Source organism: Mastomys coucha, unplaced genomic scaffold, assembly GCF_008632895.1.
Source record: "Mastomys coucha isolate ucsf_1 unplaced genomic scaffold, UCSF_Mcou_1 pScaffold15, whole genome shotgun sequence".
In the NCBI taxonomy this organism is placed as follows: Eukaryota; Metazoa; Chordata; class Mammalia; order Rodentia; family Muridae; genus Mastomys; species Mastomys coucha.
Genome location: NW_022196897.1, coordinates 142,777,509 through 142,801,669, shown reverse-complemented (window position 1 = coordinate 142,801,669; position 24,161 = coordinate 142,777,509). Strand labels below are relative to the sequence as shown.

The window sequence follows — 24,161 nt, the reverse complement described above, 5'->3', positions numbered from 1 at the left end:
CAGGCTGGCCTCGAACTCAGAAATCTGCCTATCTCTGCCTCCCAAGTGCTGCGATTAAAGGCGTGGGCCACCATTGCCCGGCAGGAGGTTTCTTGTTAATCTCATACTTCGGATGTACATGCCTGCATTTGTGTTTGGGGGTGGGATATGTTGTACTCTATGTGTACAAACATGTCTGGAGGTGCACATGCAAGTGGGCGGGGCCAGAGGCCAACACTGGGTGTGTTTCTTGGTCATTCTCTACTTCAGTTTGTTTTGAGACAGGATCACATTACGTAGCCTTAGCTATGAACCTTACTACATGGACCAGACTGGTCTTGAACACAGAGACCAAGCTGCCTCTACCAAATGCTGGGATTAAAAGTGTGGGGTACTATGCGTGCCTCTCCGCCTTATATTTTGAGACAGGGCCTTTCTCTTTTTAATACTTATTTTATGTGTATGCATGTATGTACCTGTGAGAGTTTATTATGTGAACCATGTTCAGGCATGTGGAGGTTAGAAGAGGCACCAGATCCCCTGAAACTGTAGTTAGATGTTTTTAATGTGGGTGCTGGGAAGTGAATCTGGGTCCTGTGCTTTTAATCACTGAACCATCTCTCCAGCCCTGAGACAGGGTCTCTCATTGTTGTGGGGGTTTTTTTGTTGTTTTTTTTGTTTTTTGTTTTTTTGTTTTTATAAAAATAAGAGAGAAGGAATATGTTTGTGGATGTACAGTCAGGTGTGAGGGAAGAAGGTGAAGTGTCCTTTCCTCCTGAGGGACCAGCCACATGACAGTACAGTATAGAATAGAGTTTATTCAGGGCATCGGGAGGGGAGTTGAGGGAATAGAGACAGAGAAAGGTAGAGATACAAGAGAGGAGAGAAATAGAGGCCATCCATGAGCATATGGAGAGGGGAGGAGGGGGGAGTGGGGGGAGCAGGAGCAAGGAGACAGAGCAGGAGAAAGAAAGAGAGAGAGAGAGAGAGAGAGAGAGAGAGAGAGAGAGAGAGAGAGAGAGAGAGAGAAGAAGAAGAAGAAGAAGAAGAAGAAGAAGAAGAAGAAGAAGAAGAAGAAGAAGAAGAAGAGGAGGAGGAGGAGGAGGAGCAAGCAACCTCTTTTATAGTGAGTCAGGCACACCAGGCTGTTGCCAGGTAACTGTGAGGCGGAGCCTAGACAAATGCCAACACTCATAGTTTCAGCTAGGCCAACAAGCTACTGGATCCAGAGCCATGCCTCTCTGCCCCTTGTTTCCAAGCACAAGATGGCAGACAAGCATCGCCGAGGCTGCTGTTGGGAGATCTGAACCCTGGTCCTCGTGTTTGCATAGCAGTCACTGAATCAACCACAATCCGCCCCGGCCTCAAACTCCTAAGCTCTTTTAGGCATGCATTATCTTAACTCCCTTTTAAATAAAAAGTTTTAGTTCTAGCAACAAAACCATGTGTGTGCAAGCACTCGTGTGCATAGTTCTGTGGTTTTAGACATGCTTTCTTGTCACGCTTCAGCAAAGGGACTTTTTTGAATCCTCAGTGGCATTTTTAAGGGAAATATGCAGAGTGGATATCTGGGTGGGTTGGGCCACAAGATTGGATTTTGGTTCCACTTGGGCAACAAACTATTTGCAGAGTGATTTCAGGAGAGAGTAGGTCTGAGGAATGCCAAGCTATTGATTGGCTGCTGACATCTTTATTTACCAATCATAAATAACTTGGGGACAGGGTCACAGGGGCTACATGCAGACTGCAGGTGTTGGGGGCCCGCACTTAGCATTACATTAGCTAGCAAAAGACCAAACCTCAACAATTCCTCCTTTTAGTCCAATAACAGACTCTTTTGTCTCAGATATAAATCAAACACAATTATAATAGTTATGCAAGTTATAAGGTATAATGTACACTTATAACATCCAGTCCATTATATTTGGAAATTTAGATAAAATGTTTAATCATCTATCCTAACTTAAAGGGTTTATAATTCTGTACCTCAATCATGGTTGATTTTAACTTGTATTACCATCTGAAAACTATCCTTTTAAATCTAGAACATCTTCAAAGCTAAACAAGTTAATTGTGAGACTCTATCTAGTCTTCAACCCCATCAGAGCTTTGAGAAGGGATTAAATATTACCTGAATATGCAGGAAGCACAGAGACACAGCTTCCAAAATGATACAAAACTATTTGAGGGTCCAACATTCAGGTTAGGAATAACTGCATAGAGTGTAGGCAGCTGCCCAGCTCTTGTGTTGTTTAAGACTCAATGTAAATATAAAAGTGTGTGTGTCTTTCAGGAATTTAAACGGTCTAAGGTGGGGTAGAAAGCTCAGGTCAGGACTAAATAATTTAGAAGGGAAACCTGCTACACAGATAGGCAGGCAGGGTGGCAGTCACCTCCCCTGTCCACACGGTTCCATACCTGTTATTGTGTAAGTCAGAGGGACAGATCTGAAGCCTGTGAATGATGTGTGGTACACTGTGGAGTTTTCCCCAGAGAACTGGCCTAAGCTCTAGATTACTCAAGAAAGATAGAAAACAGAGTGCAGGCTTTGCTCTGTGGAGAGAAAGTGCAGTCCCTGTAGCATCTGATTCCACTTACCAGACACCCACGCATCTGCAGGAAGTGCTCCAGGTCTGATGGAAAGCGGTTCTCCATCTCTCAGTCCCAGAAAAGGCAACAGTATGGCTTTCACCTGCCATATGTGGTATGTGTACCCCCACAGACATAGACACAGGTATAGAAACAAATATATAAAAAGGAAGGACCCCCTCAGCCTGCCAGGTGACACTGTGGAACTGTTTCTGTGACCTCTGCTGTTTCTGACACTCCTTACCGAGTCTGATGAGCATCAGAACTGTCTGGAGGCAAGGCTTGGAGAGTGAATCTATGTTAACTCCCCTCCAACAACTTTAAGCAAATGTAACAACCTTCCTACTGCCGGCCTGTCTGCCCTGAGTGCTGAGAGAGCACAACATTGAAGTTCTAACCAGACTCCTCAGGAGCAAGGGGAGACTGAGAACACTCAGAAGAGGCCATGGTACGTGAGTTCAATCTTGGGCTAGAGCGTGGTGAGTCCCTGTGTTAAAGAGCGGCCACTGAGGAGGGGACAGTAGGTAAGTGTGCTCACCGTTAGTCATTGTCAGTTCTGGATAGGACACCTTCGAGTTTCAGGCTTGAGCATCATAACCACCTGAATTACTGTAAAATACTCACGAAATGGGATGTGGGGCCCTACTATACTGAGTCAGGCCTGGCCCTGTAAGGGATGGAGTGACATAGTTCCACTCCTGGAACAGAGTGAGCAGAGTGAGCAGGCAGGGAGGGAGCCACCATGAGTGTTGATGGTTGCTGCAGGTGGAAGGCTTGTTTGTGTGAAGACATATACATTTTATTTCATGTTCCTCCTCAAGGAAATACTCTCCCTGACAAGGTTAATGACTCCATGATGATTAGAAGCAGAATGAATCCAGGTGTGTCTATGTCTCAGCAAAAGAGTAAATGTTGAGACCTTCCGACAGCCTTCAAGGCTGTGGGAAAGAGCTCCAAAAACACGAGTTAAAAAAAAAAAAGATATGATTTCTCAACTATGCAAAACATAAGGATGCAATATGAATTATTTGAGGGATGTCACAAACCTAAAAGATCAGAAGCAGCTGCACTATGAGCCAGTTTGTCAGGAAGATACAAAGACAGGCATAGATTTGAGTTCAAGGTCAGCCTGAGACAGAACTAGTTTGGTAAAAATGTTAATCTCAGGACAGGACCCAGCTAGCTCGTTGAGCTTACTAAGGAAGGCAGATCTCTGGATTCACTTGCAAGTTATTGTGCTTGCGGTCTTTTTCTAACAACCAAGGGGCAGGGTCCTGGGATGCTGATTCAAGGGATAGTCAGAAGGGAACCAGATCGAATTGATGTGTAAATAAAGGACTGCACTCTTGGTCTGGAAGAGAGGTGAGCTATCCAGAGAGTTTTAGGATAGCAAGAGAAAGCTGTCTTGAGCAGAACACAGGCCGTCAGCTTGTAATTCACCATTGGACCCTGAGTCGTTCTTTTTGCTGCTCCCAGACACCCCTTCTCTCAGGAACCCCTCTCTAAGCTGAGACTACCAGGGCATTTTTTGATGTATTGGATCCAAGACAAGCCTGCACACCTAATGACCTGGCTGATGCTGTGGAGACTGGAACCGTATTTCAAAGACCATTCTAGTTGTTCTCTCAGGTGCTTGGGATTGAACCCAGGGTCTAGAACATAATAAGACCTTATCTATTTTTTGTTGTTGTTGTTGTTGTTGTTGTTTTGGTTTGGTTTGGTTTTTGGTTTTTTCGAGACAGGGTTTCTCTATATAGCCCTGGCTGTCCTGGACTCACTCTATAGACCAGGCTGGCCTCAAACTCAGAAATCCACCTGCCTCGGCCTCCCAAGTGCTGGGATTAAAGGTGTGCACCACCATGCCCAGCTAAGAACACATCTATTACTAAACTACCCATCAGTCCCAAACCTGAACTTTCAAAATACAGTTTCTACACCAACAACATGGCCATTACCCATAAGCTTGTTAGAAATCCTTTTCTCCCCCATATGATATGCTCACATGGAGGCCCGAAGGCAACTTTTAAAAGTTGGTTCTCTCGTTCCACCACTGGGTCCCAAGCATTGCACTGGGTCATCAGGCTCGGTGGGAAGCATCTTTATCCACTGAGCCATCACACTGGACCAGAAATGAGCCCTACTTCAGAGTCTATAATTGAAGATCCCAGGTGTGATTGCTATACGTAGTCCCCTCTGAATATTTGATTCCTGTGGCCAGGTCTGCATGGGAAACTCCTGCTCATCTCTCCCCATGCCTTTATTTCTCAGACCAGATGCCAAGAAGGACCTCCAACCTGAGGCATAAGGGGGAGTCGGGGGGTGGGCCAGCTGCTCCCTAGAACCAGGAAAGGGGCAAGGTGGTTTCTCCATGGTCTACTATGTGATGCGTCAGAGGAAACAGAGGCGGGGAGAATGTGGGGTTGTGAGAACCACAGAGACTGCAGCTGGGAGCCGGAGCTCACACGGCTCAGCTCCCTAGGCCACACTCTTTGGCCCTGCCGTGCTGAGTAGGAGTGCCCAATCTGGTTTCCCTGAGAAGCCAAGGACTGCTGTTCCAGTTTCGTGGAGATTGACGTCCGCTGACAAAGCAGCTTGATTACTTCAGTACCTCAACCTCCTCTGACTCCTTTCTGGTGACCGCTCCTCCAGGCTGAGAGTGGACCTGCTGGGGCCTAAGAGGCCGACTACCTTAGGACCTGCAAAGGCCTGACCTGTTGGGCCAGCCTGCACATTGGCTGACTACCCTCACCAAACTTCTAATGGCAAACCTGTAAGTAGGCCTGTTTTGTTTTCTGGTGGACTTAGGTCAGGTGAAAAAGGATAGTTCCCTCTGACTGGGAGTGAGCTTTGTAGTTGTGCTTCAGGAGGATGCCTAGCACGAGGTGGTCTCTAGGATCCACAGAGACACAGTAGGCTCTCGCCTCTGACTGCCTCCAGGAAACTTCTCCCAGATCTCATGCCTCTGAGGTCTCTCCCGTGCTATCTATTTTCCTCTCCTGGGCAAAGAGGCTTGCAGTGAAGGAAGGGGCTCTAGATCACTAAGACGGTCGCCTGCAGCATCTCAGTTGCTCTCACAGGGTGTAGGTCTCAGTCTGAAAAGGAGCAAAGCTAAGGATACAGATCGGTGAGCCTCTGCGCTCAGTTCCCAGATGCAAAGTCAAGCCCACAAAATCCCAAGAGACAAGACGGCCCTCCGAGCTCTGCCCTGTCTAACCTGCTGCCTGAGCAGCAGGCAGCTCATCCTCCACATGAGGCCATCGCCATGAACATGGGATTCGAGAGAAGCAGGGCACTGCGTACTGAGCAGTTTCTGCTGCCTTTCTCCAACACTCTGCCCACCCTCTCACCAGGACACCACAGACGGTGCCTAAGCACAGAGGATGTTGCTCAGATGTGTGCCAAGTGATCTGATCTCTTGTGCAAATGTGGCCAGCACATGCTTATCCTCTGCCTCACTGCCGCTACCTGGGCCTCATCTTCCCCAGACCGGACCAGGAAGAGAATGTCGCAGAGTCCTGGAGAGGTGTCCAGCAAAGAGCAGGTCCCCTGTGGCCCAGGGGTCCTGAAGGTTGTGGCCTTGCTGAACTAGAGCAGGCCTCTTGATCACCTCCAATCCTCCCTCTGGCCTGTGGAGTGAGTCAGTGATAGGAGCCTTCATCCCAGGAGACACCACGAGCTGCATGCTGTGCCTGAGGTAACACAGCTGCTCTCAGTTAGTCCCCCATGCTTCCTTCCCATGGCAGGCATAAAGCCAAGCTCTTAGCCTGAACTTCATCCTCAGGGCAGCTCAGATGGAAGAATTGCCCTGGCAGTGAGCAAATGCCAGCCCCAGGAGGCAGCAGAACCACCACCCTCACCAAAGCTACCCAATCCCAAAAGTCTGAGAGGAAGGGGCTGTCCAGAGCCAATCGTGAACCCTTGGCAGTGCCTGGCCAACTGAAATTACATCTTGTCCTGCTGAAAGCAATGAGACTATCTGAAAAGGATTGGAGAACCCAGCCCCCTCACTGAAGCACTTAGCACAGTGTTGGAAAAGCAGCATTCTCTAGAAAGCAAGGACCTGCTTAGTCTGGACGAAACACTGTGCGGAGCCCTCTGCTCACTTTGGTTCACTCTGTTGATGTGACCTGATGCCTTTGGTGGCCTAACTGGATGCTGCGGAGAGGGTACGGGACTAGAGGGACATGGGCAGACTGAACAAACACTACAATTGAGCCTGCTGACAATCACAGGGCTAAGAGGGAAGAGGATCACTTGAGTCCAAGAGTTTGGGAACAACCTAGGGGACGTAGTCCCCAGTTGATAATCTCACAAAACCCCCAAAACAACCAATAAGAAACCGTGAAGGAACACAGTGAAAAGGAAGAGTGCCTGGAGGAATTTTTCACAGAGGACATTCAAAACCAGGAAGGGAGTGTGGTTCCAGGGCGGGCTTTCCAGGGCACTATCTACCAGACCCAAATGTTGACTGTGGCTATCCCTAGTTCTCAGATGAGGAAAGGGTTGCCAAGAAGGGAAGTGACTGGTCAGTCCCTCAGGGCCTTGCAAGCCACCACTATGTCACAGAGACTGACAGAGTCCCAGCAGTCTTCTTACCCAGTGCCATTGGCACCAATAACTATTCAATGTCGCCTCTGTTTGTGACTCCCATCCCAAGACCTCTTTGTTCCTCCTTGGCCCATCTCTAACCCTAGCCGTGGTCCCTGGCATGCCTGGAGAGAGCGCAGCATCTTCCGACCATCCCTGCCACCACCTATCGGAAAGTGACCTCGGGGGCATAAGGAATGGATGGACGGTTCTCTCCATCCACAGGAAAGGGTGAAGCTTCCTGAGAAAGGGTGGGGTCCAGACAGACACAAAGGGAATGGAAAAGGGGGGGAGCTAACCCATGGGCGGGGTTATAAGGAAGGGTTCAGAAGACTTGAATGGAGAAAGGCCACTGCCTAGAAAGGATGGCACACAGAGGAAATCACCTCCAATTTGTCCACGGCCTCGGCTTGGAGTCTGTTAGTCAGTCCGGTACAGTGATGACTTGCAGGGTCCTGAAAGGTTGGCTGTTGAGATTCTTCATTTTCCTCAGCCCTATCAGATCAGGTCATCCCCCTGTGACAGTCGAGTGTCTGGGTCCAAGCTGGGATCCAGGGCTTTGTCTACATAGCAGCTCCCTTTTCAGGTTCAGTGTGCTTCTGAGAGTCCGCTGAGGAATGATGGGAAGTTTGCCCAGCAGAGGGAAAAACTCCAGCCCAAGCTCTAGCTCCAGCTCCAGCTCCTCTGGTCCAGGCCAGGAGCCCATGTCCATACAAGCAGGTAGGTGATGTCTGTGGGGCCACCGGGCCCTTCACGAGCATCATGAGGTACCTTTGGGTCTTCGGCCGACCACCCCAATACAAGCCCAAGCCCCAGTGAAAGCCTATGAATACCCTTCCCAGGGAGCCAGAGAGGCTCCCAGCTTCCGTTGAGCCTGCAGTAGTGGCTAGAGCATTCAGTGTGAGGGCTGGGGAGTGGAACACAGTGTTAAGAATTCTTGATGGTTAGCACATTGGAAGCTTGTGGTTCCACTCCTGGTACATGTACAAAAATGTGTTTAAGGCTGAACATCAAGCTAGCTGCAGCACTACAAGTTTATACTTCATTTAGAAGGCCAAATGAAGAAAGTCACAGGTTTATGTATCGCCTGGGTTACACTGGAAGAGCCTGTCTTTCATTTCAAAACGGAGGTGGGGTGGGAAGGGGTGGGGATTGTCTCAGTTGAAAACAATCTTCACAGAATGAGCCAGACTGGTTTGACCAGACATTATCTAAATGCTGCGTGGAGCCATGGTGGTGCAGAGAATTAACCATGACAGATAACAAGATCATCCAAACCTGGCAGCGCGGTTAGGAGGGGCTTGGCGAGTAGTAAATTACCTACCCCGAGGCTGCAGAGCCCAGATGCTTGGCAGCTGAGCTTGGGCAGAGGCAGCTCTCAACCCCCAGACCCTTAAGATGTGGGTTTCTCTTCCTGCTCTCCACCGAAGCCTCTTATCTCTCTAGTACCAGTCTCCACTGGGCCGTGACATCCCGGGGAGCCTTTGGGGCCCTGGAGCCCTCTCATCTGCAGTGGGATACCTTCAGGAAGAGACCTGAAAACCACAGGGACCGCCTTCTTTTCCACTGAGCTAGCTGCAGAGACAGGCTGCTGAGTCATCCTGGTGCTTCTGAAAGTGGTGACCACCCCGGCAGGGGTACCTCACTGGGGGGATCTTTTCTTCCTTCCATCCAGTCTCCAAGGGAACGAGGGTATCTCTCAATGGAGCCGCCTTGTCCCAGGAGGAATATGAGTTGTGACTAGCCCAGTCTAGGAGTTGTTTGTTCCCCAGGTCTGCCTCCATCTTAAACTTACTGAGGGTCTGCCAGGTGCCAAGCCATGTGACAGAAACTTGAAGACACAACAACAAACAAGATGGTCCCAGTCTCTGCCCCAGAGCCAGAAACTATACCCTTACAAGTGATGGCTGGGTTAGGTTTGGTGGCAGGGGGGTGTTATAGGGCTAAGAGTGTGCAGAGAGGCAGGTTGGAGCAGCCTTGCTGGAGGAGAGTGTGAAGCTGGGCTGCTGGGCTCACACTCTAGGCATGCAAGGCCACAACTTTCAGAGGGGCAAGGATCCTTCCCAGGCTTCTTTGTTCCACTCTTATGAGAGAGAGAGAGAGACCTCCTCAGGGGTCATTAGGCATTCTTGGCTGCAGGGACAGCAGGGTCGGGAAAGCAAGGCCCTGGGGTCTAAGGAGCTTCCTGCGATGGGGGTTTCTACTAACCTTTTAAGAGGGAAGATGCGGAAGCAGGTTCCTAAGTTCGCTCCCACCTACAGCAGAGACCCTTCCGCCCTCACCTACCTCCTGGATCCTTTTATGCCTGTCTGTCCTTCCTCTTCTACTCCTGGGTCTCAGCTCCTTCTTGAGCGCATCCCAGAGTCCTGTGGGACCTTGGGACCTTGGGAGCTCCTTAGAGACAAAGAACCCTTCCTGTTGACCTTGACTGTTTTTCCTGGCATCCTGTATCCATGTGCTAACAAGTTAGTCTCTGTTTTGGAGACCTGCAAGTGGATTAGGTTTCAGCAGACACTTGCAGGTTCCATAGGGTTGGGGTGGGGGCGTGGTTAGACCAGGTGAGCTGTCTTCTGTTTGCTATCTAATGCCCAGCTTCCAAGTTGGACTTCATGTCCACTCTGTTCTCTTGATCATTTCTAGAATGACTGGTGCCTTAGCTTCACTCTGCTTCCATGACCCAGGCCCGTGACTCCTCCACTGCAGCCTTTGCCTCCCAAGAAGCTGAGGCCCTTCCTGATGCAGCTCTCACCAAGCCCCTCTTCCCCAGCCTGAGCCTGTGAACAGGGTGGTATGGAATTGGAATTAGGCCCTTCTCCTTGCAAAGTGCTGCATCAGGGCCTTGAGATCGTCCTGCACATTGGAGATAGATACAAACACACACACACACACACACACACACACACACACACACACACACGCGCAACGCATACGTGCGTGCAAGGGCACATCAGGGCAGTGGTAAGGGTACAGTAAGAAGTAAAATGATGGAGGAAGCCCTCAGTGCGGCCTGATGTAAAGGGTCCAGGTACCTTTAGTCATGTGTTCCCTTGGGGCACTTGCCCTGGTCAGGCCTGCAATAGCAGCCTCTGGTGGCCCTTCTCAGGGGCAGTGCTGGCCTTCACTCACTGGCCCAGACATAGACCCCTGGGAATCCACTCTACACCTGTGCATAGTGCTCTAAACTTACAGGACCCATTCACAGGGACATCTCTCCTGACATAGGAGCAACGAGAAAAGGCGAGTCGGGTGTGTGGGAAAGAACCCCACGCTGGAAAGGGAGGTTGTCCTCCATTCGTAGCCCCTGCTCTCTGTCTCCTGACAGACTGCGCATGTCAGTGCTGTAGCTCACTGTGCTCTCATTCCTGGGGCCCCAGGCCAAGCTGTTAGCCTTCCTGAGTTCCTCCTCGGCCTACAGAGCTGCTGTGTGGTTCCACCACCCTTCAGAGGCCCACCTCAGATCCATGTGATATAAGCTTCTAGCTGCGGTGGGTTTTTTGTTTTGTTTTGTCACGGTGCTAGGAATGGAACCCAGGGCCTTGCACGTTCTACTAAGCAGTATCCCCTGCTTCTGCACTGTAGGTTTTTAGTTTGTAGAATCCTTTCCTCAAACTCTCTGGAGAAAGACACACAGGGAGGTGTGGCCAGGAACCAGGTCCTCTACCCACATGAGCGGAAGGCCTTCATGGGAACCCCCAAAGCTACCTGGGTTCTCCCAAGCTCTGTAGAGCCTGCTGGAAACATTTCAGACTCTGGGGCTAATATGCCCCCTCCTATGGGAGGGGTGTTTGAGGGGAGCCCAGGCAAAAATTAGTTACTCCTCCCATCCTGAGAGAGGACTGACCAAGAGGGTAAGTGTGTCTATCCCTCTCTCTAGAAAGACACAAGGTCACAGCTGTGGCCCTGGGCAGTTTCCCAGCAGGTGAGCAGGCTGGACTATCTGTGAGACTTGGGGAGCCACTGACCATCATCTCTGAGTAAGTCTACAACACTGGGCCCCTTGAGGTTGCACTGTGGGAGACCAGCAGGGAAGCACAGGGCTACTTCTGGAAGGTCCCACATGACCATGTCCCTAGGTAGTTTTCTGGCAGCCTGACACATTGCAGGGAGAGAGGCAGTGGGGTCAGGCCTTGGGACAGGAAGCCTAGGATCATTGCCACCCTGCCAGGCCCTCACCCAAGGAGGAGCCTGGAGTTGCCAGGTATAGGGAATTCTGGGAAATGAGTGGAAAAGGTGCTTGCAAACTCCCAATGAAGGTGGTGCCCTCTGTGATCTCTCCACAGAGATGGAGATTGGTGGACAGTCCAGTCGGAAGTCTCGGGCAGAGAGTATCAGATCCCCAGTGTGTATGTGGCTAAAGTCTCCCATGAGTGAGTACCTGGCACAGCTCTACCTTGGAGGCCTTCCTCCATCTTCCCACATTGTTCTCTTTATGCAGGATCACAGGCTGAATAGAACCCAGATCCTGCCCTCCAAAAGAGCAGAGAACAGTTCTCATGTGTTGTTCAGCTTGGCCTAGGAGACTTAGGAGCCCGGAGAAGGCCCCATAGAGGAGGTGTCATGGTATGGGGCTTTGGAAGGTGGCTGGGATCAAGTATAGAGGACACTGAAGGGGACATGTAGGAGACAGGCACAGTGTATAAGGACAACCTGAAGTGGAATCACAAAGTGGCACTTCTCACAAAGGTGAGTGGGCCAACAGTAGAGGCAGGAGGACTGGGCAGTGCTGGACTGAGACTGGAGGACCAGGCAGTGATGGGACAAAGGCTGGAAGCAGCCAATGCTGTCATCACTCCATCAGCCCAGGACACTTGGGAATGGGGTCTCCAGGCAAGGAAAGCCTGAAGCTCCCTTCATAAGCCTTCTCCCCAAAGTCTCTGGAGCAGGACCCTGAGAGCAAACCCAGAGGAGACCTCTAAGCTGCTGAGTCCCTGCTCCTCATGGTACAGAGAACTTCTAGACCTAGAGGGCAAGGAAGGGCAGATCTCATCAAGGTCATACAGAGGTGTGGAAGGATTCTATTAAGACCCACAAGTCTACCCTGGCCCTCTTTGCTCCTCCAGGTGGCTGTACGAGGGCCTGAGCCGGGAGAAAGCTGAAGAATTGCTCTTGTTACCTGGGAACTCCGGAGGGGCCTTCCTCATCAGGGAGAGCCAGACCAGGAGAGGTGGGTAAATACAGCCCCCACCCCCACCTCTCTAGAGTAGAGCTCAGGAAAGGAGGCCACAGAAGACAGGCCGTAGATATCCAACCAGTCAGCAGAGGTTTTTTTGAGTCCTGAACTGTAAAAGGCCCTGCCTGAGGTGGAGCCACTAGCCCATGAGGACAAAGGCAAGACAGTTTACCTAGCCCAGTCAAAGGGAGGCCCCTTGGGGTACCTAGGCTTGGAGTTGAGCCACAGTGTTTCCTTAAGGATCCTTTGACAGCAGAGCAAATTAGGTATGAATTCACCAACAGGGATGGATGGCTTAGTCTATATTTTGGCAACTGGGACCAGATTTTACTAGGACCAGCAGTGGTGATCCCCCTTCACAAGACAGCACATGATATGATCTTTCAGAAAATGCTCATCACAAGCTAGGCACCCCAAAGACCTCAAGGGTCAATAATATGAAATTTGCTAGTGGTCACCTAGGGAGATGAGTCCCTCCGGAGTATAGGTAGACCTCCCGCATCTGCCCTAATTGAGGTGGGCTGTCAAGAGTCCTTGTTCTCTACCCCCACCCTGCATGCACTTCTCTCAGGTCTTCCTGAATCAGGCTTTCTCCAGTCTCTCCTAATTTCCAAGAAACAACCCCTCACCCCTGTGCAAACCTCACACACACTGGCTGGCTGCGGGTGGTGATGGAGCAGCTGGCCCCAGCGTGCAGCTGCAAACAGGAAACCTCAGTGGTGGTGGTGACTGGGACTGGAACCCTGCAGAACTACCAGCTGTGAGCTAGAAAAGCCACAGGAAGTGCTCAGTGCTCAGCTACCCACCCCACCCTACCTCTGGCCTGATGCAGTCCCGGGAGTGTGTGACCACTCTGTACACTGTTCATTCTGCCCTCTTAACTAAGAAGGAGCACATACAAGGGAAATTCATTGAGCAGTAAGGGAGGAGCCAAGCGGGATCCATAAAGATCTTCAAGGACTTGGAAGGATCCACAGAAAGATTGGGACCAGCATCCCTGTTGCTAGCACCTAGTAGGGGTCAATCAGAAGGCTACTCTCATGAGAAACAGAAGACCCCGAGTTAGAGCAATGTGGTGCATGCCAGAAACCCAGCACTTGGGAGACAGAGCCTAGAAGACCAAGAATTCAAAGTCAAAAAAAAAAAAAAAAAAAAAAAAAAAAAAGAAAGAAAGAAAGAGAGAGAGAGAGAGAGAGAATTCAAAGTCATTTTGAGCAATGAAGAGACTTCAGGGCATATGTATTCTGTGTGAGACGCTGTTTTGACAGAGAAGGTTGGCAGTAACAGTATGCTAACTCTAGCACTCAGAAGGAGAGGCAGGAGGATCACCAGGAATTCAAGGCCAATGTGAGCTAATAGTGAGATCTAGGCTTAGCTGGAGGTACAGAGAAAGGCCCTCATCTACAAAATGAAATAATTAGAGATAGATGGGGCTGGAGGATGACTCAGTCAGAAATGTGCTTGCTTTGCAAACATGTGGTCCTAAGTTCAAGCCCAGCACATATGTAAAAAGCCTGGCATGGTGATGTATGCTTGTAATCTTAGTCCTGAGGATACGGGACAGGAGGGTCCCTTGGGCTTGCTAGCTTACACATATAAAGCAAAAACCCTTCCCTTGCTGATCTTTTTGAATGGTTGTCTCCCAAACATGACCCTGACCTCTCCTCCAGGCTTCCTTTCCACAGCATAGGTTAAGCTGAAGGGCATGTGCCACGGGCCGAGCCGGTCAAAGGTCCCTTATCGGAGCCAGCCGACAAGGGTGAGGCTGAAGTAGAGAGGGCGACTGAATGAGAACGAGAGGACCACCACTCTGCTGGCAATGGCAGTAAACTTTAATGCAAGAAATCTTTTATAGTAAAACACAGTAAGACTAAAAATAGAATTTAACAACAATCATGTAACAAATCTCTTAGCACTTTCTCATGGCAAAGCATGCCCACTTCTGCATTATCTTACAGTGAATATTTTTCCCCCATGCCCAGGTGCACGAGGTCTGTTTCTTTGATCCTTGCACGCACAGCTCTCAGTAGCCTTGAATTACTTCCAAAACATCTTGGGTTCATGGAGCAGTCATGTCCTCAGCTGCAGGGAGATTATCAGAAGATGCCCCCTCCTTCATGGAGCGGTGATGCCCTCGGCTGCAGGGAGATTATGTGAAGGTGCCCCTTCCCTGCCTTTCAGCAGGGGGGCCACCCCTAAATCTTCCCCTATGCCAAAGAACATTCCCACCATTCAGCAGAGGGGCCACCCCTAAGTCTTCCCCTATGCTAAAGAATACTTCCACCACATTTCACCCTTTTTTATTTTATTTAAAAGTCTTCATTGGAAGTTCATCTTGTTCAGTGTGCAGTTTTATCCTTTTCACCTCCAACGTGGTTCTATTTAAACGATTAATGATTATGCACATACAGCAAGGCATTGTGGGTAAAAACACTAAAATAACAAAATAAAATCAATACAATCCCTATTCCAAAAGAAACAACATCATGTAAAGAAGGAAATCCAAAAGATAAACTCTTAATAAATCTTTCAATTTTTGCTGTAAACTGGAGAAGCCATAAAATGCTGAGACCATGAGCCAAGACAGCCAACTGCTTCTTAAGATGCTTTCTATTATTTCTCCTCACTCTGGGGCGAATGGTCATTCTCTGCATCTTCGCCTTCAATTTTGCTGTTTTGCTTTTTGGCATGTCGGTCACACCTTTCAGGTATCCACCGAGGATTAGGAGAATCTGTAGGGAAAACACAAACATACCCTCATCCCCATATTAAAACTGGATCTGGGCCATGTAATGAGTTATCTAAAGGATCCTTCCATAAAACAGGAGGATAAGTTGTATAGGAAGGATGCCAATGTCGATCAGCAGCAGAAACACCATTAATATCCACATTCAAAAAATTTAAAATAAAAAGAGAATGAGATAAAATATTTTTTGGTGTCATAGGATACCATGTTCCTCCCTTTAATTTTTGTATTTGAGCTTTTAAAATCTGATATGAACGTTGTACTATGCCTTGTCCTTGCAGATTATAGGGAATTCCAGTCTTCAATTCAATATGAAAGGCAGCACAAAATTTTTTAAATCCAAGACTAGTGTATGCAGGAGCATTATCTGTTTTAATTTGTTTTGGTATTCCCAATACAGAAAAACAATTAAGATAATGAATAATACAATTACGAATATTTTCTCCAGACAAGGCAGTAGCGACCATAAAATGAGAGAAAGTATCAATAGTAACATGAATAAATTTGAGCTTACCAAATTGTTTATAATGGGTAACATCCATTTGACAAATATCATTAGGTCGCAGTCCTCTAGGATTAACTCCCAAATGAGGAGCAGGAGTAAATTGCTGACAAGTATTACATTGTCTTAAAATCTCTTGAGCAGCTTCTCAAGATAACTTAAACTGATAACGTAATGCTCTGGATGATTGATGATGTAATGCATGTGATTGTTTTGCTAAAGTAATAGGATTACTATAATAGATTCTTTGAGTTAATTTATCTGCATAATCATTTCTTGCTGCTAGGGGACCAGGTAAATTAGAATGTCTCCTAATATGACCAAAATAACAAGGATAAGCTCTATTATATAATAAAGATTGAATTTTAATAAAATATTGTTGAACTAATAAATTGGATGTATTAATATATGGTACTGTTTCTAAAATTTGCAATGCATTAATAACATAAGAGCTATCAGGATATAAATTAAATGATTAAGGAAATAACAACAAAGCCTGATAAACAGCATAAAGCTCTACTACTTGAGCAGAAGTATACTCTGTAAACCAAGTTAAGGATTCATCAGGTGATATTAAGGAAGCAATGCCATTAGAGGATCCATCAGTGAAAAGAACAAGAGCTGCAGCAACAGGTTCCTTTCGAACCACAGTAGGGAAAATTACAGGATGATAAGAGGCAAAAGTTAACATTTTATTTTGAGGATAATGAAAAGTAATAAAACCTGCAAAATTAGCTAAGGCTATGGGAAATTCATCTGTCATATTAAGAAGCCAATTAAGTTGTTCAGCATTATAAGGAATAACAACGGAGAACGGATCTTTTCCTAAATGAAGGATGCTACTTCGACGTCCTTCTCTAATTCTATCAGCAACTAAAACATAATAACTAGGTAAAACTTTATGAAAGGAATGACTACCATGCAGCCATTGTAAAATACCATCCTGATATAAAACACCTGTTGGCGAATGCTTAGTGGGTAAAACAAATAAATGCCAGGGTTTTGATAAATCACAATAGGTTAATTTTCCAGAAGAGAGAGCTGTTTCAAACAACTCCAGAGCCTTTTTTGCTGCAGGTGTCAATATCCAAATAGAATTAGGATCAGGATCACCTTTCAGTATTTCAAAAAGAGGTGATAAATCAGACGTAGTTCATTTCAATGCAGGCTGAATCCAATTTATATCACCTAACAATTTTTGAAAATCATTTAAAGTTCTACATTCCTTCAAATTTAATTTCATTTTTTTTTGAGGAATAAAATGTCTGGGATATAAGTGAAAACCCAGATATAAATAAGGATAAGAAACTTGAGTTTTCTGTTCAGCAACTTGCAATCCTTTTGCTTTTAAAGCAATTAAAAGTTTTCCATAAACCATATGTAACTCTTGTTCAGTTTTATTAGCCATCAAAATATCATCCATATAATGAATTATAATAGTATTAGGAAATTCCTGTCTCACTGATTCAATAGCTGAAGCTACAAACTTCTGACACAAGGTAGGACTATTAGCCATACCTAGGGGAAGTACTTTCCATTGATATCGTTGCATAGGTTCCTGCAAATTTATTGAAGGAACATTAAATGCAAATAGTTGACAATCTTCAGGATGTAATAAAATGGTATAAAAACAATCTTTTAAATCCATTGTTATTTTAAATGCATCCAAAGGAATAGCTATAGGAGATGGAAGGCCAGGTTGTAAGGCTCCCATAGGATGCATAGTAGTATTAACTTTTCTTAGATCCTGCAATAATCTCCATTTACCTGATTTTTTCTTAATAACAAATATTGGTGAATTCCAACGTGAATTAGAAGGTTCAATATGATTAGCATCAAGTTGTTCCTGCACCAACTCTCGAGCTGCTTGTAATTTTTATTAAGAGGCCACTGATCAATCCACACATCATCATTTTTCCAATGAATTTTGTCAGCATGATTGACAGGAACATCAGTAGCCTCCACTAGGAAAAACCCAGCCCATGTCTGTTAGATTTTTCCTTAATTTGTATAGGATTAAGTATACCTTGATTATGTTTTCCTAGGCCCTGAAAAGGAAGTAGGCCTTGATTTAACAATTGACCTGAAATAGTATTATTAGGACTCCACAAATATATTCCCATATTTTCCATTATATTTCTTCCCCATAAATTAACCTGGATCTGGATTATTGTCCAGTAAAGGAAGATCAGGCTGCTCATACTTAGGGAGATCCTTGAGCACAGGAGGTGCCGCCGAAGGGACAGCTGGAGGAGGATGAGGAGGTGGGGAAAGTGACTTAAAAGATTTACTCTTGGGGCCGGTGAGATGGCTCAGTGGGTAAGAGCACCGACTGCTCTTCAGAAGGTCATGAGTTCAAATCCCAGCAACCACATGGAGGCTCACAACCACCCGTAATGAGTTCTGACACCCTCTTCTGGTGTGTCTGAAGACAGCTACAGTGTACTTACATATAATAAATAAATAAATCTAAAAAAAAAAAAGAATATACTAGTAGTGATGTAAAAAAAAAAAAAAAAAAAGATTTATTCTTTCTTATACTCCCTTAGTCACTCGATTCCATTTTTCCATTTCTGAATCTCCTCTCAAACAATCCTTTATAAGTGACCATAAGGCAAATGTATCTACAGGCACCTTCTCAGGTCCATGAGCAGTATAAAAAGTACGAATTCTTTCTCCAATTTTATTCCATGTCTCTACATTAATAGATCTTTCCTCAGGAAACCAAGGACATACAATCTGTACAAAATCTAAAAATTTAACTATCCTAGATTTATCTATTTTAACTCCTCTAGTACATAAAAGACTATACAAAACTTGAGCAAACAATTCCCTTTCTGGCTCAATTGTATTGCCCATGGTTTATGCTCTCGTTCTCGGAATCCCACGCTCCCTGTTACTTACTCTTAATTTCGTTGCCTAGGCCTTGTAATGACGGTCATCCCTGTAGTCTCAGTGTTTCAGCTCTCCAAAGTCCCGGGTTTCGGCACCATTTGTCAGAGCCAGCCGACAAGGGTGAGGTTGAAGTAGAGAGGGCGACTGAATGAGAACGAGAGGACCACCACTCTGCTGGCAATGGCAGTAAACTTTAATGCAAGAAATCTTTTATAGTAAAACACAGTAAGACTAAAAATAGAATTTAACAACAGTCATGTAGTACAATCTCTTAGCACTTTCTCATGGCAAAGCATGCCCACTTCTGCATTATCTTACAGTGAATATTTTTCCCCCATGCCCAGGTGCACGAGGTCTGTTTCTTTGATCCTTGCACGCACAGCTCTCAGTAGCCTTGAATTACTTCCAAAACATCTTGGGTTCATGGAGCAGTCATGTCCTCAGCTGCAGGGAGACTATCAGAAGGTGCCCCCTCCTTCATGGAGCAGTCATGCCCTGGGATGCAGGGAGATTATGTGAAGGTGCCCCTTCCCTGCCTTTCAGCAGAGGGGCCACCTCTAAATCTTCCCCTATGCTAAAGAGCATTTCCCCCACAGTCCCTCAACCCGCGGGAGAAATTGGGGTCCCGGTAATCAGGTGGGCAAGGAGTTGGCAAGAATGACACACAGACACGAACAAGGGAGTGTTGAATCTGAGTGTATTTTTTCAAAATAGGCATCAGGCTTAAATGGTCATTACAGAAGGCAAAAGGAAGTTAGATAATACACCCGTCAAGGTACATGAGGTCATCTGAAGCTCATTGGTTCTATAGACAAGTATATACATGTAAATTGACAGGAACTTAGCAGCCTCACCTATAGTCAGGCTAATCTTAGAAGCCAAGTGTAAATAGTTTCCATTCTAATCTATTGTATAAGCTGCCAAGACCAGCCAGTCCTTAGTAAACACCTAACTATGTTAATCCTCTGAGTTAGCAGAGATATGCCCCAGGGGTCCCATTCTTGCTAACTTTACCTAGAAGAATACAATAATCTAATTCCGGGGAGTGACTTGGCTGTGATTCTAATGTGGTCTGCCATAGTGACTAATAAGGATTCTTCTGTAAACTTCAATGCCCGACCTCCTTCACTATCTCCCTAACAATGCTGGAGGCGGTTAGTCTGAATGGGTAACATTCTTTACGAAATTTCAAGTCAAGGTTCAGTTCAGCATAGGTTAAGTTCCAGCATGGGTATTGGAACATTGGTGAAGGTCAGAAAGCAACATCCAATTTTGCTTAACTATTAGTAAATCATTTCTTGGGGGCACCTACATACAGAAAGAAAGCATGCGAGACCTTCCATCCATGGACTATCGAGACCTTCCATTGACTATAACAAGGACAAATCTGGGTCACTTCTGAGTTAGGGAAAGCCAAAAGGGGTTCCAGGAGACTAGCTTCCTTGAAGCTTTTCACCTCGTGGGCTGCTCTCACGCAGACTTGATTGGAGTGTGTGTGGCAGGCATGCGTATCTAGCCTGGGTAAAGAGATCACTTTAGTTCATTGCTTATAGACCTGTGGGTTTCTGTCCATGGATGCATCAGAACTACCTACAGGAATACTGCACACCCAGCTTGCTGACTGAGTCTGAGGCTGGGGTTGATTTTTATTTATTTATTTATTTATTTATTTATTTATTTTTGTATTGTTTGAGACAGGGTTTCTCTGTATAGCCTGCCTCTGCCTGCCAAGTGCTGGGATTAAAGGCATGGGTCACCACTGCCAGCTGCTACATTACATTATTAATTGTAATGTAAATATTTTTGGAGACAGAGGTTCGCCAAAGGAGTCATGACCCACAGGTCAAGAATGGTTTTAAGCCGGGCAGTGGTGGCTCACGCCTTTAATCCCAGCACTTGGGAGGCAGGGACAGATGGATTTCTGAGTTCGAGGCCAGCCTGGTCTACAGAGTGAGTTCCAGGACAGCCAGGGCTACACAGAGAAACCCTGTCTCGAAAAACCGAAAAAAAAAAAAAAAAAAAAAAAAAAAAAAAAAAAAGAATGGTTTTAAACCATTGGCTCTCGGGACATCTCAGTGGAGGAAGTACAGGAGAGGTTTGCTAGGCATTTCCCACATGTAGATCCTGATGGCATCCCTCACTTCTTCCAGCACCACTAGAATGCCCAACCCCAGAGGTCCTAGGCATGCATGCCTAAGCCTACTAGAGTATCCTAAAGTGCAGGACCACCTACACCGCTTTTGGTCTGGTAGGTCCTTCTCTAGGCCTTCTGTCTGTGTCCTCTAGTTCCACTGCCCACCAGGTACTCTAAGAACATGCTTTCCCCTATTTCTCCCCCGGGACCATCCTTTATGGCCCCAGCAATTGTCTCCTCCCACTACTGTCACTCTTTGAGACTCCCACAACAGCGTCAGCAGTTTTCCCTTGCAGCTGCAGTGAACTAACTGGCTTCTTGTAACAAAATTGAAAGTTGTGCTTTATGAGAAGAATCTAGGAGCTCACCATCCAGTGACAACCATCAAGGGCAACCCTGGTGAGGAGATGGCTGGGCAGAGAGTGCATGTCTACTTACTATCCCCTACACTGAGATCTGGGCTTGTGCAGTATCTGCCATTGTAGCAGGGGCTCAGCCCATGTTTGCTGGAGAAGTGAATGAGATGAGTCTGCCTGGGTAGGCAGGATGGAGAGCTGAAATAGACTGCCTTCCAGACAGGAAGGTGGGGGCTGTTTAATATCAGACTGCCAAGGACAGACCCAACCTTGCCTCCCACACCACCAGCTCCTTCATATCCACTTCGGCTGCTAGGCCTGTCTGTGTGCACCTTAGCACTCTACCCTTGCAAGGGTCTAGCTCCTGGAGAGTGGCATGGCCCGCAAGGGGCAAATGTTCAATGATTTCTACAAGAAATGCAAGGGTAGTAAGTCTTCAAGAATCTCACTTTAATCCCAGCACTTGGCAGGCAGAGGCAGGCGGATTTCTGAGTTCGAGGCCAGCCTGGTCTACAGAGTGAGTTCCAGGACAGCCAGGACTACACAGAGAAACCCTGTCTTGAAACAAAACAAAACAAAACAACAACCAGTAGGACACTCAAGATCCAAAGTATAAAAGGCAAGATCCCAGCCAGAGTCTCAAGGGCAAAGTGGGCAGTGAACAAATAAAGTGCCCGTCATACTTAAATGCCACAAGGAAACCAGAAAGTCGAGTTGAGGTGTGTCTATGGGGTAAGTGTGCTCGTGCAGACGCCTTGAGGAAGGGCGCCTTAGCCTAGAGCCAGTGTGCCTGGAGCAGACCAAGGAGAGGTCAGATCCTGCAAAGCCTTTCAAAGGTGAAGATTTTGATTATAAATGTGACAGGGGAGGGTTCCAAAGAGGAGTGACCTACTACTGTAGGTGACAAGCTGTAAGTGTCAAGCCACATAGGAAACAGTCATGCTCTGACTGGTTGAGAGGTGGTTAGATCCCTGGTGTGCTCAGAACATAGTCAGGAGGGCCTGGTGTTGGGCTAACTTTCAGTGGCCGTAACAAAATAATAGGGCTCAAAGGGGAAAAGGCTTATTTTGACTCATGGTTTAATAAGTTTCTGCTGGCGGTCACCTACCCAGTCACTTGCCTCGTGGTGGAAGAACGTGATGGAGAAAAGCTGCTTGCTTTGTAGCCAGCACGGAACAGAAAAGCTTGCTGGGAAAAGCCCGAGCTGGCATAGTCCCATTATTTCCTAAAGGCCTCACCTCTGAACACTGCTGTGCGGGTGCTGTGCCTTCACCTCGGGCTTTGGGAAGGCATTCCAGATCCAAATCAAGACCATGAGAGGAAGCAGTCCGTGACTCCAGAGTTTGGGGCTTAGGGATGGATGTCTATGAAGATGGGAAGATGGCAGGATATCCCAGAACCATCCTTCATCCTTCGGAGACTTCTTTCTTTGTCTCTTTCTCTCTTTCTTTCTTCCTTCCTTCCCCCCTCCCCCTTTCTTTCTCTTTTTGAGACAGGGTTTCTCTGTGTAGCCCTGGCTGTCCTGGAACTCACTCTGTAGACCAGGCTGGCCTCAAACTCAGACATCTGTCTGCCTCTGCCTCCCAAGTGCTGGGATTAAAGGCGTGCGCCACCACCACCCGGGTAGAGACTTTTTTTCTTTGGAAGGCAGGTGTGTGTATCAAGCAGGGGAGAAAATGTTCTGCAGAGATGAGTGTCTTAGTGTTTGATTGCTGTGAAGAGACACCATGACCATGGCAACTTTTATAAAAGAAAATGTTTAATTGGTGCTGGCTTACAAGTTCAGAGGATTTGTACACCATCATCATGGTGGAAAGCATGTGACATGGAGGCAGACATGCTGGAGAGGTGGCTCAGAGTTCTACATCCAGATCAGTAGGGAAGAGACTCTGGGCCCGCCTTAAACATCTGAGACCTCAAGGCACACCACAGTGACTTTTCCTTCGATAAGGCAATACCTACCCCAACAAGGCCACACCTTGTAAGAGTACCATTCCCTAAAGACCAAGCATTCAAATATGAGACAATGGGGACCATTTATATTCAAGCCATCACAGAGGAACAGCAGGGCCAGAGTACAATAATACTTACTAGGTGCTTGCAGCCTGCCAAGCAGGGTTTATGACCTGAATGCTGGCAGCTGTTGAGATCAGGATAATTATTAACCTCCTTCATTCCTTTAATCCCAGTACTGGAGAGACAGAAGCAGGCAGATCTCTGTGAGTTCAAGACTAGCCTGATCTACAGACCAAGTTCTAGGACAGCCAGGGCTACACGGATAAACACTGTCTCAAACAAAATGACCAGTGTGCCTGACAGTGCACCTTAGCAACAGGGCTGTGGGTGTGGGTGGCCAGGGTTCTACCGAATGTGGCTTCGTGGGAGACTGAAACCTAGACAGCCTGATTTATAAAATGGGTGTCATAGACCTGGGAGAGCGCAGTTCCTAGGGAATGGGTAAAGGTTTTGTTTTATTTTAGAGACAGTCTCACCATGCAGCCCTGCCCCGCCTAGGCCAGGCTGGCCTCAAGCCACTGCCTCTCTACATAGCCTTGCTGAGCACATGTGCCTTGCAGCACCCACCCCACCACCACCACTGGTTTTGAACTTGAACTTGCTAATTTCTGCCCAGTGCCACTGTGACCTGTTGCTGCTCACTGTTATTTCTTTTGAGACAGTCTCAAAAGATATAACAAAAGGTCTCAAGTTTACCATGTGGCCAAGAAGGGCCTTGAACTCTATTCTCCCGCCTCCACCTTCTGAGCTCTGGGGTTGACGGGTGTGTCCCAGAGCTCTCTGCCACATACTTAGCATTGTGTTCTGTAAAGCATTGTTCTACCTAACAGAAAGGAGTGTGCCCACTAGACAGAGGGTCTTCTACCATTGAGGTACAACCTCTGCACTTTATTGTGTTTGGCTTTATTGGCTGTTTGTGAACACTGCCGGGTATGTTTCTTCACACGTATGAGATAGGACTGCTGGGTGTGGACTCAGCTGTTAACGCCAAACTTTCCAAAGTGACCTTTTCTCTGGCCATAGTGACATCTACTTACTTTCTCATTCCAACCCTGTGCCACCTGAGTCTTTATCCATACAGCCAATATGTAATGCTCACTCACACCTCGCCCATCCCGAGGACCACAGAATCCTATCTATTATAATAGCCTTTGACTCCAGCATCTCCCTGAAGACTGGGACCACAG

At 47.0% G+C, this 24,161-nt stretch overlaps 1 protein-coding gene across 4 annotated transcripts in view; it reads left to right on the top strand.

The window, feature by feature from the left end:
• Sla2 (Src like adaptor 2) overlaps positions 1 to 24,161 on the top strand; it is a 28,273-nt gene that overhangs the window by 426 nt on the left and 3,686 nt on the right. The window contains exons 1-5 of one of the 4 annotated variants that reach the window (XM_031372516.1): positions 5,011 to 5,338; positions 7,742 to 7,875; positions 11,030 to 11,129; positions 11,436 to 11,522; positions 12,216 to 12,319. In XM_031372516.1, the coding sequence (XP_031228376.1) occupies positions 7,773 to 7,875; positions 11,030 to 11,129; positions 11,436 to 11,522; positions 12,216 to 12,319 (394 nt within the window). In that variant the 5' untranslated portion in view covers positions 5,011 to 5,338; positions 7,742 to 7,772. Of the gene's footprint in view, positions 1 to 5,010; positions 5,339 to 7,212; positions 7,618 to 7,741; positions 7,876 to 11,029; positions 11,130 to 11,435; positions 11,523 to 12,215; positions 12,320 to 24,161 lie in introns of those variants that run through there. The other 3 variants (XM_031372515.1, XM_031372514.1, XM_031372517.1) reach the window with 3 other exon arrangements.